Source organism: Rhinatrema bivittatum, chromosome 3 (assembly GCF_901001135.1).
Source record: "Rhinatrema bivittatum chromosome 3, aRhiBiv1.1, whole genome shotgun sequence".
NCBI classification, from domain to species: domain Eukaryota; kingdom Metazoa; phylum Chordata; class Amphibia; order Gymnophiona; family Rhinatrematidae; genus Rhinatrema; species Rhinatrema bivittatum.
Window position 1 is genome coordinate 550,979,674 of NC_042617.1, and position 17,218 is coordinate 550,996,891.

At 42.7% G+C, this 17,218-nt stretch overlaps 1 protein-coding gene across 1 annotated transcript in view; it reads right to left on the reverse strand.

The window, feature by feature from the left end:
- Positions 1 to 17,218, reverse strand: part of SLC35F1 (solute carrier family 35 member F1) — an 889,467-nt gene that overhangs the window by 533,874 nt on the left and 338,375 nt on the right. The window contains exon 2 of the mRNA XM_029596434.1: positions 4,255 to 4,430. Coding sequence (XP_029452294.1) covers positions 4,255 to 4,430 — 176 coding nt within the window. The remainder of the gene's footprint in view (positions 1 to 4,254; positions 4,431 to 17,218) is intronic.

Below are 17,218 nucleotides of genomic sequence, written 5' to 3' on the forward strand. Positions count from 1 at the left end.
CTTTTTTTTTTGCTTCGCCGCTGTCACCTCTTCTCCCCCCTCCCGGAGCAGGGCACGAAAGCAGCCTTGCTCCAGGAGGAGGGAGAACAGACTGACAGCGGTCAGGTCGGGTCCGGTCGGGTCCGGGTTGGGGGTCCGGGTCGGGTCCAGGCTGGGGGAAAGCTTCGCCGCTGTCATCTCTCTCCCCTCCTCCCGAAGCAGGCCTTGCTCCGGGAGGGGGGGAGAAGCGCTGTCGGGTCAGATCAGATGGAAAAGTAAGTTGCTTCGCCACTGTCATCTCTCTCTCCACCTCCTGGAGCAAGGCCTGCTTCGGGAGGAGAGGAGAGAGATGACAGCGGCGAAGCAACTTATTTTTGCATCCGATCGGACCAGACTTCCTGGTATCTGTCATTTCAAATGACATTTGAAATGACAGATACCAGCGTGGCGTGAAGCCTTAGGCCCGCGCACCCAGGATCCTGTATAGGCACTCTATCCAGTATCCTGGGTTGCGCGGGACTAAGGCTTTTCGGACGCGGCTTACATTTACATATAATTAGGCTTCAGGATCAAGCGGTAGGTGAGCTGCACTGTGCGGGCGGTAACCGCGGGTGCCGTAGGCACTAACACAGCTCTTCCTACCACTCGGTACTGGATCACCCTGATAGTAAATGCCTTTGTAACCCAAGGCTAACGACCCAGTTCACTCAAACAGGCTGTTATCAATTCCATTCTAGAAAAACCTGGCACTGATCCTAAAATTATTGACAACTATCGCCCAGTCCCTAGTCACCCCTTCTTATTCTAGGTGGTGAAAAATTAATTTACCACCAACTCAGATTTCACAGAGGAGTGCAATATCCTACACCAATACCAATCAGGGTTCAGGAAAGGCTGTGGAACAGAATCAGTCCTATTGGCCACCATGAACAGTATCCATGCGAATCAAGGTTGTGACTCCCTCACTGTCCTACTTGATCTCTCAGCTGCCTTCAGTACTATTTATTTATTTATTTATTTATTTATTTAAACATTTTGATATACCGATGTTCATATGGATATGAAATCAGTTTACATAAAATGAAAGGGAAGAGGAGGAAGAGAAATCGGAAGAAAAAAGTTACAGTATAGCAAATAACTGAATACATAGATCCTTATTAGATCACCATCTCCTGATCCAATGGCTAAAGGGCATCTGTGTGAATGGCACTACCCTAAAGTGGTTTGAATAATTCCTTGTGGGTCAACAAACTGTCCTGCCCTGGAGTATCTTAGGACTCAGTCTTCCTGATATTTTTCAACATTTTCATGAGTCCTATCTGCAACTTTATCCAGTCCAATTTCAAGTGCCACTTATTTGCAGATGACATTTATTTATTTTATTTAGAAACTTTTATATACCGGTATTAGTGGGGACATCATACCGGTTCACATCCAACTCTGCATCAAAATGGGATCTGACCAAATGTCATGCAATACCATTCTCAATAACTGTTTTACAGCAGTAGCCCAATGGCTTAGAAAACACAAACTCAGATTAAAACCCTCTAAATTGGAACTCCTCTGGCTTAGTCACCAAGTTCAACCCCTACAATTGCTTCCCTCAGTAGTAGGTATGCTTTACATCCTAAGGAGTCATTATGAAGCCTAGGAATTCAATGCGATCAAAACCTCAGAAAGGAAACTCACATTTCAAAAGTAATAAGGTTCTCCTTCATGTATCTGCATCACATCCATCAACTACATAATTTTCTGGACAAACACAATCTTGCTATTGTAATCCAACTGAATCAATTGCAGCAATTCCTTATATAATGGCATCTCATAAAACAGTTGAAAGCATCTCCAGTTCTTACAAAGTACTGCCACAAGTTTTTTGGTAGGTGCAAAGCAACTGATCATATCATATGTATTCTACATCAACTTTACTGGCTCCCAATAGAAAACAGGATAAAATGTAAGGGGTAGATATTCAATAGCCATTTAAATAGATAACTGAAATTTATCCATCTAAATGGCTTAGCCGTGATATTTGGTGGCCTATCCAGCTAAATTCTAGTTGGATAACTTTTTATCAGTCTAGAATTTAACCAGATATGTTGGGGGTGTTCCTGGGGCCGGCGGAAGGCATTCCGGGATGAAGAGGCCATGCTGTTGGCAGGTCTAATGTTAGCCAGATATACCTATCTGGCTAACTTTTAAGATAGTTGGGTATATTCAGTGGTGCTGCCATGCCAATGAATATCCTGGTTAAGTTAGCCGGATAGGTGTATCTGACTAACTTATCTAGCCACTCAGCGGCTAAATATGAACCTCTAAAACATTCTGTTATGTCTTCAAATGCTTGAATAAACAGGCCCCTAAGGACCCTCCCAACTTCTTTCCCATTACATACTTTCAAGGGGACTCCATTTCTTCCAAAATGTCTCTTCTTTCCTCTCTTCCTACTGGCAATGACAGAATTTCATCCAGAATCCTAAGGTGAGCCAGTTATATTTAACTGGAGGGAGGGGAAGGGAGAGAGAGAGAGAGAGAGAGAGAGAGCGAGAGAACCTCTGTGCAGGGTCAGTCTGATACTCTCTATATAGGTACTACTAGAGAGGCACTTTGAATTGGGGTCGGTTTTGGAAAGTGGGACGGGGGCGGCGGGGTTTAGGGGGGTGATGTTACAGAAACATTCTGAGGTGTTCATAGTAAAACTGATATCACAAATTAACTCCTCTAGTTATACTTTCCATCCATTATAATGACTACAAATTTTTAGTGGTATCAATTTTATTATGAACACCTCAGAATGCTTCTATAACATCACCCCCCTAAATCCTGCCCCCCACTTCCCAAAAATCACCCCGATTCAAAGTGCCCCTCTAGTGGTACCTATATAGAGAGTATCAGACTGACCCTACACAGAGGTGTGCTCTCTCTCATACATGTGAAGCAAAAGTTTATTGTGACTTGTGGAAATTGCCTATGCAATGCAGGGTAATTAGCCTAAACATGCCCCTTTTTTTTTTTATCTTGGGTGCTATTTCTGCATATTTATAGCATTTTGATAAATCTAAGACTAAGTTATATGCTCTGCAATTTCTGAAAACTGCCCTCTTAAGGGATGATGAGGGCAATAATTGAGGTAGAATCTGGTTCTAAAGGGACTATAAAACTTAATTTGAAAGTAAATATATATTGGGATCTTCATTTTCAGTTTTTATTTTATTTCTTATGGGAATTATCAGTGTTTATTGCAAGAAGAACAAAAATAATTACTCAGAAAAATGATGTATTATTTTTTTTCCCACTGCTATGTCCCATTTTTGTTCTTGCTGTAATAAACACTAATAAATTTCCAGGAAAAATAAAATAAAACCTGAAAACGAAGGTCTCTAAATATATAGTAGCTGTTGTAGAAGTGCTCATCAGATCCCACATTTGGGGCCTCATTTTCCAAAGCTAGCGAAAGTAGTGCAGGCCTGCACTACTGAAATCGGGGCGGAGTCGGCCCCGGAAGAGGAGGAGGCGTCACTGGGGCCGACTCCGCGAGGACGGCGCGCACAGCGGAAAGGTAAGGCCCTTTTCGCTCTCTATTTCGCGCCCAATAACTACACCTTCTATGGTGTAGTTATTGGGCGCGATGCCCGCAGCGATCGCACTGCGGCGGTGCCATCGCTGCCGGACCGCTCCCTTGCTTCGGCCCCTGCCCCCCCGTTAGCGTGATTTTCTAAAGTATCGCAGGCCTGCGATACTTTAGAAAATGAGGCCCTTGATTAGCTGGCAGAAACATTCCAATCTCTAATTTTATTCTACTAAATTTGACTACTAAAATATGGCTCAGCACAGTGCAGTTCCATATTTACCCCTGGCTCCTGAACTCTCTCACCTGTACCCAGTAATTGACCTTTAATGCCAACTGGAATGGGTACTATCTTTTTTCATTAGATAATTAATTACCTATCCCACAATATAATATTTCCAGTTGAAATTGAGGTCCTCTAATGAATAGGCAAGAGCAACTTATTAGGCTTAATCTCACTACCAAGCGCACTTTTGCTATTAAAACATGACATTTAAAAAAATCAAATAAAATGCATCTTTTAATACTTTACTTCATTTTTAAATCTCCACATCAACACCAAAATGTTGAGGTCACCTGTTAATACCCACTGAAAATGACAGAAGATTACTTGGTAGAATCCTTCCATTTCCTAATATAGAACACAAATAATTTCTGGTGAATAAAACAGATATTTTCACAACTGTCTTGAAGTTCATATTGCTTACCTTGTCTCACAGCCAGTGTAGTGGTGTAAACCAAGAATAGAAGGATATAATTGAGGAAACCTTGAAAGAGAGGTGTGTTAGCCTGAAAATCCACTGATAAGTATTTGCTGGTAAGGCTGATACCACAAATAAGAAGAGACAGGACCTGCCCAAGAGCCATAGATAACAGCAGCTCCCTGGAAGTAACAAGAAAAAAAGAGAAACATAAATGATTTTTGTTTTAGTTAAAATTATCAAATAGGAAATTGCTTTCCTCATAAAGTAAATTGTATTCCTTTCTTGTCTCTCTTCTGGATTGTTATTAGCGTACATGAATGCCTCTTGTGGTCTACTTACCCCATGATAATAATCTTGTGTACAAATGTATCAGCTTTTTAAATTAAGTAATCAAACCGGAACATCACACCATAACTCTTCATTTTACCAGGCACCCTAATAATGCATTGATTCTGTAACATTTCCCCCTATATCTGTTCCTTATTTGAAAAAGGTGCCTAGCATGTCACTATGCATTTCTCTTTAATTTCAGAGAATATAAGCACTCATTTCCTTATATTGTTAGCCTTCTAACTCCTTCTTCAATTGGGCAGCTCTTCTTTGTACTTTTACAAAAGCTCTGCAAAAATAGTACCAGTGGTACCTTGCAGTACATGCAGGGGCAGCTGGAGGCATGGCAGAGGTCAAATCAGTAAGAAACAAATAGGGTCATTCATCAAAATGTGTTATGGCATTAACGCCTGTGATAATGCCATAACACATGTGATAGTCGCGGTAGCACATGGCGCAAATGTACATTTTTCAAAGGGGCAGGATTGGGAGGGGGTTTGGGTGGGATTAATGAAAATGAGGGGCATTATTGCACTGTGTGATAGTGTAATGCATGCTATCACATGTTTTTAATGCTGGAAATAATTACACTTTTTTTCCTGGCATTAAGCTGTGTGATATGCCTGAAATGGCCATAATGCAGTTTGTGATACAGATTGCAAATTACATTTTGGCCAATCCTGGGCTTGAGGAGAGGAAGAGGGAGAGTATAGTGTAGAGAGAGAGAGAGCGAGCCTCTAGGGAGGTCTTCACAATAGTCAACTATTTATATTGCTCTAGGAGGGCCAGCTAATAACTCAAGGTGAAGTTTTGGTGGTGGTTTCGGGTTTTGGGGCCAGTTTTACATGCAGAGTGAGAGGTACGAACAGCACAGTACACCTCAGTGAAGATTTGCTGTCATTTGGAGTGAGGAAAGTCTCACAAAGATGAGATTTGTACTATGTTCTCAATCTCACCTCAAGTGATTAGCTGGCCCTCCTAGAGTGAGATAAATAGCTGACTACTATGAAGGCCTTATAAAGAGTTTCTCTCTCTCTCTCTCTGAAATTATAGCATTTTGATGAATCTAGGGAAAAGAGACAAGGGTGGAAAGTTCCTCCTTGAAGTCTAGCCCTTTTGGTTATTTGAAATACAAGGGAAAGGGGGACCCAGGGTTAGAGTTCACAATAATATTTCTAGGAAACTTGAAATCCTGTCATTCTCCCAGGAACTCTACCATTTGCCTCCCACACTTCCCCAGCATTTGCCCCCTGGAGAAGTGGAAGATAGGTGAATGGTATGGGTCTATGCTTGATGCACTCTCTCCAGGCCGATGCAAGGGTATTGGGTGCCCTAAGTGCCTACCTAATGTACCCTCTCCAGCACAAGTAAAAATTATGCATTTATAACAGATTTTACATAAAAAAGGACATTTAATCTTTTGCAATAAAAATATCACTTATAACATGTATATTAGTGCCAAACAGAACACCCTGCAAAAAAACAAAAAGACCCTTGGTCTGACCCAGCATGGCAATTTCTTATGTTCTTATGTTCTTATATGGCATTAGGTCTATTTTAAAGTGCATTAGGCATAAAATTGGCCTGCTGAAAGCCATGAGTAAGCTAATTCACAATTACAATAGAGAAAATCTCCCATACCTAAACAGCATTAATTGCCAGCATTCAAACAGTAATAATTCACCAGGCCCTAACACAGCAATAGAGCTCCTATTAGGAAAACAAAACAAGCCAGACTGCTATAGATCCTTACAAATGACACACTAGCAAAATAACTCATCTCAGTCACACACACAGAACACAGACAGACCCTTACCAAATACAGAATACAAAGATCGTAAAGAATAAATAGAAATGTGCAGACAAAAATTGGATTGAAAACTGCAACAAGCCAGATTCTGTATGCAGTGCAACAATAGAAAAACAAAAACATCACCATTCCTCATAAAACATCAAACAATACTATCAAGAAATATAAATCATAATATTAAAACATACCAAGAAAAATAATATTTCTAAACAGCTAACAAATAGAACATTTTATAATTAAATTCATATACAAATGTTTAAAAAGTTCCCAAAAATCAATAAAATATTTTAAAAAGCAGACACATATATATACACACAATAACGCACATGCACATTTTCTCTCACACACACAAACACACATATACACACACACACTCTCTCTTTTCTCCCCCCTCCAGAATGCAGGAGCTGCAGCAGCCTTCACCTTCAGTCCATGCTGCTGACGGGACTACTCCTCTTCCCTCTTGGGGGAATGGGCCGATACTGCTCCTGTTCCTTTCTTCTGGACACACAGGCCAATGCTGCTTCTTCTGGCTGCAGCAGTTGTGTCTCCTCCTTCCCAACCATGCAGACCCACATGACACAATGTTGCAGTTCTGCCACTACGTACCCCCCCCCCCCAAAAAAAAAAACACTTTGTGGTCTAGGCAGCAGCCTAGTTCTACTGGCTGTGCACTCTCCCATTCACACCCTACCATATGTTCTTGGTCCTTCTCTACCTTTTCCCCCTTTTCTACACTCCCCAACTTCACTCTTACCCCATTCATTCTCCTTCCCTTCCTTCTCACTCACTCATCCCCTTCCCTCCATCTCTCCCTTCTTATCCCTATTCTCTGACTCTCCCCTTCCTTTTTCTTCCCTTCCTTCTCAATCCCTTCCTTTTCACTTTTTCCTTTCCTTCTTTCCCTCCTTTTTCAACCACTTCCCTCTCACTCCAAACCCTTTACTTTCCTCTCACCCTTTCCTTTCATTCCATTCCTTCTCACTTCCTTCCCTCCCACCTCCCTTTACTTCCCTTTAGTGAGAGGAAAGTTAGGAAGGGGGGGTGAACTCACTAACACCCCTCCTTCCCTTTCCTTCTTTGCTATGCCTCCCACACACTCATTAGGAAATCTCTTCTTCCTCCCCAAAGAGGATGGGACCCCCCCCCCCACCCCGCCCCCGGCAAATATTAAAAACCGTGCTGATGCCAAGGGCCATTTCTTGTGCCCATGGGGGATGGGAAACCCACAGGCACATCATTGCAGGCCTTTTCTTGTGCTTGCAGGGGATGGAAACCCCGTGAGCATGTCAGAGGCATGCTGTTGCCATGGGTGTTATCTTCTGCACACGAGGGATAGGAACCCCGTGGGCACATCAAGAAAACCGTGGAGCCAGTGTCTTGGGTCTGTTAGGCGTGCAGGGAGAGGTGGCCGCAGCAGGAATGTTTTGGTAGGGGGGCTGTTTTTTTTGCCTACTGAGGCAGCCACCTCACCCTGCCTAATGATAGGACTGCCTCTGAGTATGTCTCCATCTTGATACCTATCTGCTTTCTGTTTGCTGTCCATCATCACATTTACCATTTTATCGTCAGATATGTAGAAATACAATGTGCTGTGTTGAAGGGGAGAGGAACAGTGGCACTAAGCCACAGCAGGGAATATGGCTCCTATAATCACTACCAGTGCTATATTTACAAGCCATACCCTACCCGTCATCATTCGTTCTTCCCTATATAGAAAAGAGCACTAAAACTGAAGACTTGTACTATCGCAATGGAGCAAGCTTTTGCATAGCTGATAGCATGCATTGTTTGTTTCCAGACAGGTTTTCAGGCTTTAAGCAAAGAATGATGTCATCAGTTATCAAGCAATAAGATTATTTAGTTTGGAAACTGGTGTACGGTGACAGAGCTTTAAAAAACAAAATGAGATTGTATGATTTATTTTTTATTTAAAAAAAAACACATTTGTATTCTGACAATCCAGAAATCTTGGTGAATCACAAGAATACATACACAATTGTAACACAAAATACAATAAAGGTCATTAGACTGACATAATTAACATAAAACACACATCCAATCCATGCTTCCGATAATCACCTTCCTTAAGAAGGTCCAGACTCAGCCCCACAACCACTAGGGCAACTCATTAATAAAGGCACTAGAGAAAAGACGTGTTTTAAGAGACTTCCTAAACCTCAGGTAGTCTTCTTCTGCCTTAATTTCTTCTAGTAGACTATTCCACATAAATGGCCCAGCAATTCTGAACATATAGTTCCTTGATTCTGTTAGCCATATCTCTCTTACCAAAGGAATATTTAAGAGTGTTATGATCTTGCCTGTTATGCAGCCTCCCTGCCACCAAAGGTCCCCTTGGAGCTACATCTTCTCTCGCTCTATTAAGAGTTTCTGTGGTCCCATGGCTCAGAAGGGCCCAGCCTAATTAACCCTGCTTCTTGCAAAGTCCAATGCCTTGTCATCAAGTCTACTCAGCAACCTGCTCAGCCCCTTTCTTCTGTGTATTTCCTTGTGGTCTCTCAGGCCTTCTGTTTAGTTTTGCCTTGTGGTCTTTTCAGGCCCTCTACCTAGCCTAATGGCTTCGGGCATCTGTTCCTTGTTCTCTGTTCTGGCAGTCCTGTCTTTGTCCTTCTTGTCTGGTCTAGTCTTGTCCTTGTATCCAGTCCTTGCCTCAGATTCTAGTCTTGTCTCAGTCTCTAGTCCTGCACAGCCTGAATCTCAACTCCAGCCACAGCCTAAGTTATTCCGGCCACCAAAATCCAAGGGCTCAACCTGTGGTTGGTACAGGAAGAAGAGCTGCTCTGTCTTGCCCTGATGGCCTGGACTGCTTCCGTGGGGGTCCCCCAGCGCTAGCTAGACTCTTAGCTGAGACAAAGAGATTTTGTGTTGATGAGCAATGCAATCTTTTGGAGTGGTATTTTTGGATAGAGGACAGAGCACAGAGGAAGCATATTATGTTGCATCTTAAAGATTAATGTAAGGACTTTTAAATTTAATCCTCTAGTAAACTGGGAGCCAATGCAATTTATACAACATTGGAGATATATGGTCCTGTAGCACAGTGCTCTGGATTAAACAGGTGGCCGAATTTTGTATATACTGCAAAGCCTTCAGATATGATGTAGGAAGCCCTAGGAAAAGAACAATACAATAATCTAAAGCTGGTAAGATTAATGACTGGTCACCAGTTGGAAAGCTGAAAAATCTAAGAAAGACTTCAAAGAAGAGAGAAGGCACAACTTATAATAACAAGACTGTGCAAGTTTGTTAAAATGTGGTTATAAATAATGATGAGTCCATCTGTATCACTAAATCCCAAACTGAGTTCTTAACAGGTATGGAAACTCCCTTGAATGTTAGATTAAAGGGGGGTAGCATCTACTCCTGAATGGGAGAGCAGCATAATTTCTGTCTTTCCTATGCTTAACATCAACTTATTGTTGGGTAACCACTCTTTGATCTTAGCTAAACACAAAGATACCTTTTCCAGAGCCTGATTAATGTCGTAATCGGGAAAAAGAATGGGATATCATCTGCATAGAGTTTGAAAGTTACACCCACCATGGAAAGAAGAGAACAGAGAGGAATAAGATAGATATTGAACAGTACAGGTGATAGGGAGGAGCCTTGAGGAACCCCAGTGGCTAGTGGGCATAATTTAGAGAAGGCCCATCCAGTTGTACCCTGTAAGAACAGTTTGTCAAGAAAGATGAAAACCAAGAAAGAACAATAGCATCTATAGCCAGAGATTTACTGATCTAGCAGAATTATATGGCTTAGAATGATATATCCAGCAGAACCAATACATATTGGACTCCCTGTCAAAGCATTGGATAATACTATCAAAGCCAGATAAGAGAAGGGACTCTGTACTGTGTAATGAGCAAAACCCAAATTGGGAACTTTCCAATAATTTGTTGTCAACAAGGGGGCCCTGAAGTTGGGTGAAAACTACCTTTTCAATGATTTATGCCAGCAAGGGCAAGGTTGACAGTGGGCAAATATCTGAAGAGTCCTTTGAGTCCCTATTTATATTTTTCATTAACAGATGAACTGTTGCAGTCTTTAGTTGACTAAGGAATTTACCTTCAGCTATGTAAGCATTAATAGGCCTTCTGATATATAGGTTCACTTCCTCACATATGATCTTAATAAGGGCTGTAGAACATGAATTGAACACAAGGAAACTGTTCTTTAGGTTGTTCAGGATGGAACAAATTTATAAATTGTTGGCCACAGTAAAGTCACACCACTTCGGTATGCATGGAGATAGACCTGCAATCACATTAGATGGATTGTCATTAAATGAATGCACAACCGTAGTAATTTTATCATTGAAGAATGACGCAAGCGTTTCACAAATTACAGTGGGAGATACTGTGGAATTAAGCAGATGAATAGCTGAAATTCTACAAACTATTTGATATAGTTCTTGTGGTCAGGATGCAGCCGCCGCAGTGTGGGTAGAATAACAATTGCATTTAATCTGATCAATAGCCTCTCTATATGCTGCCAACTTTCAGCTCGATCCAGTATCGTCCGCTCGAGGATTGCCCGTCTGTAACGTGCTCGTAGCGCACAATTCGGGCGCGCAAGGCAGTTCGGCGATACAGTGTCCAGTTTCACGCGTCCGTATCGCTTCTGAAAACAGACGCATAACCCTTTCCGCACCCGGCATGTAAATGAACGAAAAAGCTGTATAATGAAGGAATTAGCTATTCCCCTGCGATACTGTAACGGGCGCTGATATTATCTCCTCCGTAACCCGCTGCTAGTTTACCGCTGCTAGTTTACCGCCTCCCCCTAGTAGGAGTTAGTGTAGTGTAGTGTAGGGTAAAAACATTGCTTACCCGCCCTGGTCCCGTCCGGTCTCCTGCAGCCCCGTCCGGACCGGACGGGGCTGCAGGAGACCGGACGGGACCAGGGCAAAAAAAAACAAACGAAAAAGTAGCAAGGCTCGGGCCTGCTATGGTAAGTGTAAAAAGTGTAAAAAACAAAAAACCTGTGTGTTATATAAAAAAATAAAACAATTTTAAATACCTGTCGGAGGGCCGTGGGTCCAGGCGGCCGGTGGGCGGCGGGCAGCCATCAGCGGCATCCGGTAGTCCCTTCTCCCTTCCAAAATCGCCAAAATCGCACGGGCGGGTCGGCAGCGGGGGGGGGGTGGGCGGCAGCAGGATCCGGGAGCGGCGGGTAGGCAGCAGCGGGGTCCGGGGGGTCCGGGGCAGCGGCAGCGGGGGGGGGGGGGGGGGGGGCAGCAGGATCCGGGAGCGGCGGGGTCCGGGGGTGGCAGCGAGATCCAGGGAGCCAGCAGCGGCAGCATGTTCGATCGCGCAGGCAGGTAGGTGGCAAAGTAAAGATGGCCGCCTGCACGGGAAAATCGTGCAATTGGCCGCTGAAGACGTGACGTGACGACGTTTGGCGTCACGGGGTGTGACGTCACGTCTTCAGCGGCCAATTGCACGATTTTCCCGTGCAGGCGGCCATCTTTACTTTGCCACCTACCTGCCTGCGCGATCGAACATGCTGCCGCTGCTGGTTCCCCGGATCTCGCTGCCACCCCCCCGTGGTAACTAGCAAGAGTGTTATCTCCCTTGCTTTTAAACCACTTTTGTTCAGCTCTACGAACCTCTTGCTTTAAATTACTTAGGACTAATGAATACCAATGTTAGGTAAACATTTTGAAAATTTCTTAAAAAACAAAAAAATCTTCAACCCACTGTGTCACTTGTCTGTTCCTCTACCAACAGTGGGACCTCTGAAAACTGACTAAAGTTAAGCCCCTCAATTAAGTTTCCTAAAATGTGAGCAGCCCCAGGCACAAATTTATATCAGGGGAGAGAATTTAGGTACCAGGAGCCCACATTCTACCCTCCCTCTTACCCGATCTCCAAAAGACCCAAACCATCAAAAATAGATTCACAATCCCATTTTTTAACTGCCTGATCCTTACAAAAATAGTTTGCCAGTTCACCCATCCCCTTCTCACCTATCTGACTTTAAATAAAAGTTGTTCAGAGACAGCCCTCCACCTCCTTCCCAAATATTCCTCAAGTTGAGCTGGCAGGAGGACTCACTCTTACCTCCTACCAGCCTAGTGTCTAATGCCGATCTGACACATTGCCAGAGCAACACCGGATGCCAGAACAAGTAAAAGTGAACACTTCTGCCAGCTTGGCTCTGTGGCATGATCTTGACAATGGAGGGAAGGTCGAGGGCTTTCTGGGGCAATTTTGATTTAAGATAGGTCAGGTAGGAGTGGCATTGGGAGATTGGAAAACCACTTTTTTAGATTTGGATGGGTGGGAGAGGAGATGAAGGAACTACTTGTGTTTCTAGATGGGATGGAAGGGAAGGAAGACGGATCATTGTAGGAGTTCTTTAAAAAAGAGATCTTAGCCAGATTTAGAAGTCTAAAGCTGAGTGCCCTAAATATAGGTGTCTAGGTTTTAGGACTCTACATTTATGAGAATTTTTAATTGAAATCCTAGTCACCGGGATATAGCTGAAAATTCCCCTAAATATAGGGTACCAAAATCTGATAATTCATTTCAGTCTCTCAGGCATGTTGAAAATAGACCCATAAAGAACTTTATCTACTTTGTAAGCATTTTCTTTTTGTATTTATTATTTTGTAGATATATCAATCGTAAGGTTCCAACATATAATAGTAACATGTCTTATTTCTATATTAACTGATGATAACTGAAGTTGGCACTTTATTACATGCCATGTTGATTTATGGTAATTAAGATCATTTGTGCTGTCTTAATCAGATACAATTTTCAAGTTACTTGTTACTCATGAACGTTTAAATTATAATACAAATTGATTTATTTATAGTATATGTATATGAAAGCAAATACATATTTCATGCTGAAGAGAATGCTCATCATGTGGGGAATTTTATAGTAGCCCATAAAGGACTGAAGTCCATGGGCAGAAAATACATATGGACTTCAGTCCTAATTTTCAAAACAGACTTATTCTCACAAGTCCACTTTGAAAATTAACGGGTGTATGCAAAAACCTGCATGGCATTCATGCACTCATTCGCATCTGCTTTGGAAGAAGTGCAAATGTGTGTGAATACATTAGTGCACATAAAGACTAACTAACAAAATAATTTTGCAAATTGATTTCTTTATGTTAACAATCATTTGAACCTTTTATGGAAACCTTGTTAATCATCGTAATTTTGTAAACCGTTGTCAAGGTGAAACCGAACGACGGTATATAAAACTCGATAAATAAATAAATAAAATCGGAGGTATGCGCGCACATACAGGTTTCTCCTTCCAGCTCTACCCCAGGAATGCCTCTTCCAAGTACACATAAAAATGCATGCACAATCGTTTCCGTGAACACTTTTACACGCATAAACCCAGCATAATTTTCAAAAAGTCCATTTACAAGTGTAAAACCATCTCTTATGTACATAAATACTTTTGAAAATTTCCTGCTGTATCTATCCATAAAGTAAATGCACAAAAATATGCAAGCACTTCAGAAATACATCTCCCATAAAAATATTCCATTTTCTTTGACTATATGAGTAATTTTGAAGAGAATTAAAGGACCTATTTACTAAGTTTTTTTTTTCCTCAGAGATACAAAATGGGAGAAAAGCCTTAGTAAATCAAGTTCTAAGTTAGAGACAAACAAAGCAACTGGAGACAAACATGTTTATTGATAATGAATATGATAATTATCATGTAGGACATACTAACACTTGGCCGAATTTTAAAAGCATTGCTCGCGCCAAAAGGCCTGTTTATGTATCTGGGCTGCGCGTGAGCAACACAGATTTTAAAAGCTGTTAATTATGTGTGTATATGCGTGAGCTACAAAAAAGGGGGTAAGAGAAGGGGTGGGGCATGGGCATTCAGGGGCAGGGCCAACAGTCACAAGAGTAAATATGCATTTTAAAACCGGAGGCCGCAGTGCGTGGCACCTTGTTAGCCATTTAGATTTACTGCTGCTCCTAACTGTAGTGTGGGAGTGAGCCTTTAGTGCTGTGCCATTTTTGACGCCACTTTGTAGGAGAACCTACGAGGCCAACGCTGACAACTAGCAAACAGACCCTGAAGGGGGACAGAGTGGAGCTTCACCTATACCAGCCACCTTCCCTAAATGGTTGAGCACTTGAGTTCTTGTGGCTGGCCAGACTTAGGTGGATCTCTAGGATGGTAGTGAGAGAGAGTCCAAGGGCATGCCAGAGTCAAGACAGGCAGCAGACATGAGATCCTGGGAACAGGCCACGGGTTGGGGCAGGTGGCAGACAAGCGTAGTTAGGTCCAATGAAAGAGTCAAGTCCAGGCATCAGGCAAGCATGGTCAGGTCCAATGCAAGAGGTCAGGTCCAGGCAGCAGACAAGCATGGTCAGGTCCAAGGCAAGAGATGAGTACCAGAAGATCAGGCTGAGGTGAATGAAAACACATGAAGAGACACTGGACGAGATTGGGAAAAGGTGACGAGGCTGGACGAGACATGCTGGAAAAGGCAACAGGGCCAGTGCAAGGGTATTAAGCACCCTAGGTGAACCTTCTGCCTTGAGCCCACCCCTCCCCCTGGTCTCACTCCTGACCTCTACCTCATTTGCGCCCGCCAACTGTGTGCTTCTCTGTGCCGTGAGTAGGTTGGGCGCAGCTTACAGCCAGCTGAATCTCTACTCCTCTTTGCCGCAAGCGAGATAGGCTCTGCTTTCAGCCCCACATGGCTGCTTTTTGGCACCCCCTAATGATTGGCACCCTAGGCAACCGCCTTGTTTGCCTAATGAGATGTGCCGACCCTGTAAGGCAAGGCTGGGCAAGGCGAGGCTGGATGAGGAACACTGGAACATAGGAACAGAGAATGCTGAACACAGGAGGAACATGCACTGCACTGGGCAGGAGACCCGTTGCTGAGTCGTATTGGAATAGTCTTTGGAAGCCTTATATAGGGAAAGCTAGTGATGTCATCACAGGGCATTGCAGGGGCTCTTCCTGCTGCGGGAACTTTAAGTTTCTATGCGCTGTGTACATGCGTGTAAGGGGGCCTCGGGACAAGCAGGAAGATGGTGGCGTTCAGACATGGCATGCAGCATTCAGCAGCGCTCCCTTGTTGGCGGCAACCGTGCCATGGAAAGAGGCCAGTGGGGTCTGGGGTGAGTACAGTGATTCACAGGACAATCCCATGAGCCAAAAACCCATCCGTGATCTATTGTGGATTAAATACAACTGGAGCTGCCATATTACAGTAGTGCCTTAAATATTTCTGAAAAAGTACAAAACAATCAAGCCCTTATTTAAAACTTTTGTTTTAATGTCAGATTAAAATGCATTTGTAGAAACCGAATTCTGGATGATTCCAATACTAGAACAAAAGGTCACTCACATTTTGAGAAAAGACTCTTTTAGACACATCTAGTTGCTAAAAGGCAAGGTTTGCTGTTTCTTTTCCTTCATGTTTTAAGATGTCTCCTTTCTTCTGGCATCTGATCAGCCACTTCAGCTTTTCAGCTGCTGGCAGCGATGCCAATTTATTGCAAACTTCAGCACTGCCTGATAGAGCTGACCAGGTGAGAAAATAAAGGCTGCTGTTCTCATTTTATTTGATTTAATAGAGTTTAAAAGTGCAACTTTCCCAAAACCTGTTTAATTTTATTTTGTATAAATAGCAGATTGGATGATAAAGGGACAGGTGTTAACTTCCAACTCATTTTTAAAGGTCAAAAGTGGCACATCCCTCTGTGCCGGCATTGCTGCTATAGTGGCAAGCACATTAAACCTCTTGATAACCCAAAAGACTTGAGCAGTTCCTGTGAAATAATGGTGTTTTTATGGTTGCATAAGATCTTTTTCCAATCAGGAAGTGAAGCCTGAAAGTCATAAACAATGAATCTGTGTGTTTATATTCATCACCAAGACCATATTTATAAAGGAGAGATTTTCACATTTCCAATAATAACAAAATATAGTTAAAGGCTGATAGCTCTGAGTTGACAGACTTACTAATAGCAATTTTTACTAGTTTTTCCCAATAAAAGCATGATAAATAGTCCTTTTTATGCAGCTATAGTTTTGTTTCTGTTTTACTTTTAGTTACAAAGCACTCTGATATGAATCAGGTATGCACGCTCCCTCCTGTTGACTTAAGGGTCAATTGAGGTTAGAACGGAAGCTGAGGCAAATAACTACTCAGGAAAGCTAGTGAATAAAATTAAACGCTATACCAAGCCATAGCAGAGACCGCACAAAGTGCCAAACTGAGATAAAATGAGAATAAAATGAGGCATTTCAGAGCCTCCCAGATCAAAGCCATCGAATGCATGAGCTGCCTCATTTTCCTACGCCTCAACTTCATTATCCCTTTTCAGACATTCAAAATTGCTAATTAAAAAAAAATAAAGGACAGGGAAAGTGCACCAAGCATGCTTGGGCCATGATGCCAGTGTAAACTAAGTGCAGGAAGCCCAGAACAGCTGACCACACTTCTGTCTCACTGCCATCTCATTTGCATACTCTCTGAAACAATTATTTGCCCAGGCTCCTAAGACCGAATGGGGAAGTTTCCAGCTCCTAAGACCGAATGGGGAAGATTCCAGCACTCACACACAGAGAACAATCCTTTGTTACAGGGCAAACATTACCATCAGTGGCTTGGGAAGGTACCAAGCACAATATGCTGCAATCTTTACAGGGAAAGATACATACAATCCCCATCACTACCTTTGATGAAAAGCTGTCCTGTCTATAAAGAAGATACATGCCCTATTCAGAGGGTTAAACACAACTTTCTATGAAATGAAGGTAACGCCATGCCACTTTTCCCAATGCTAGGATAGAT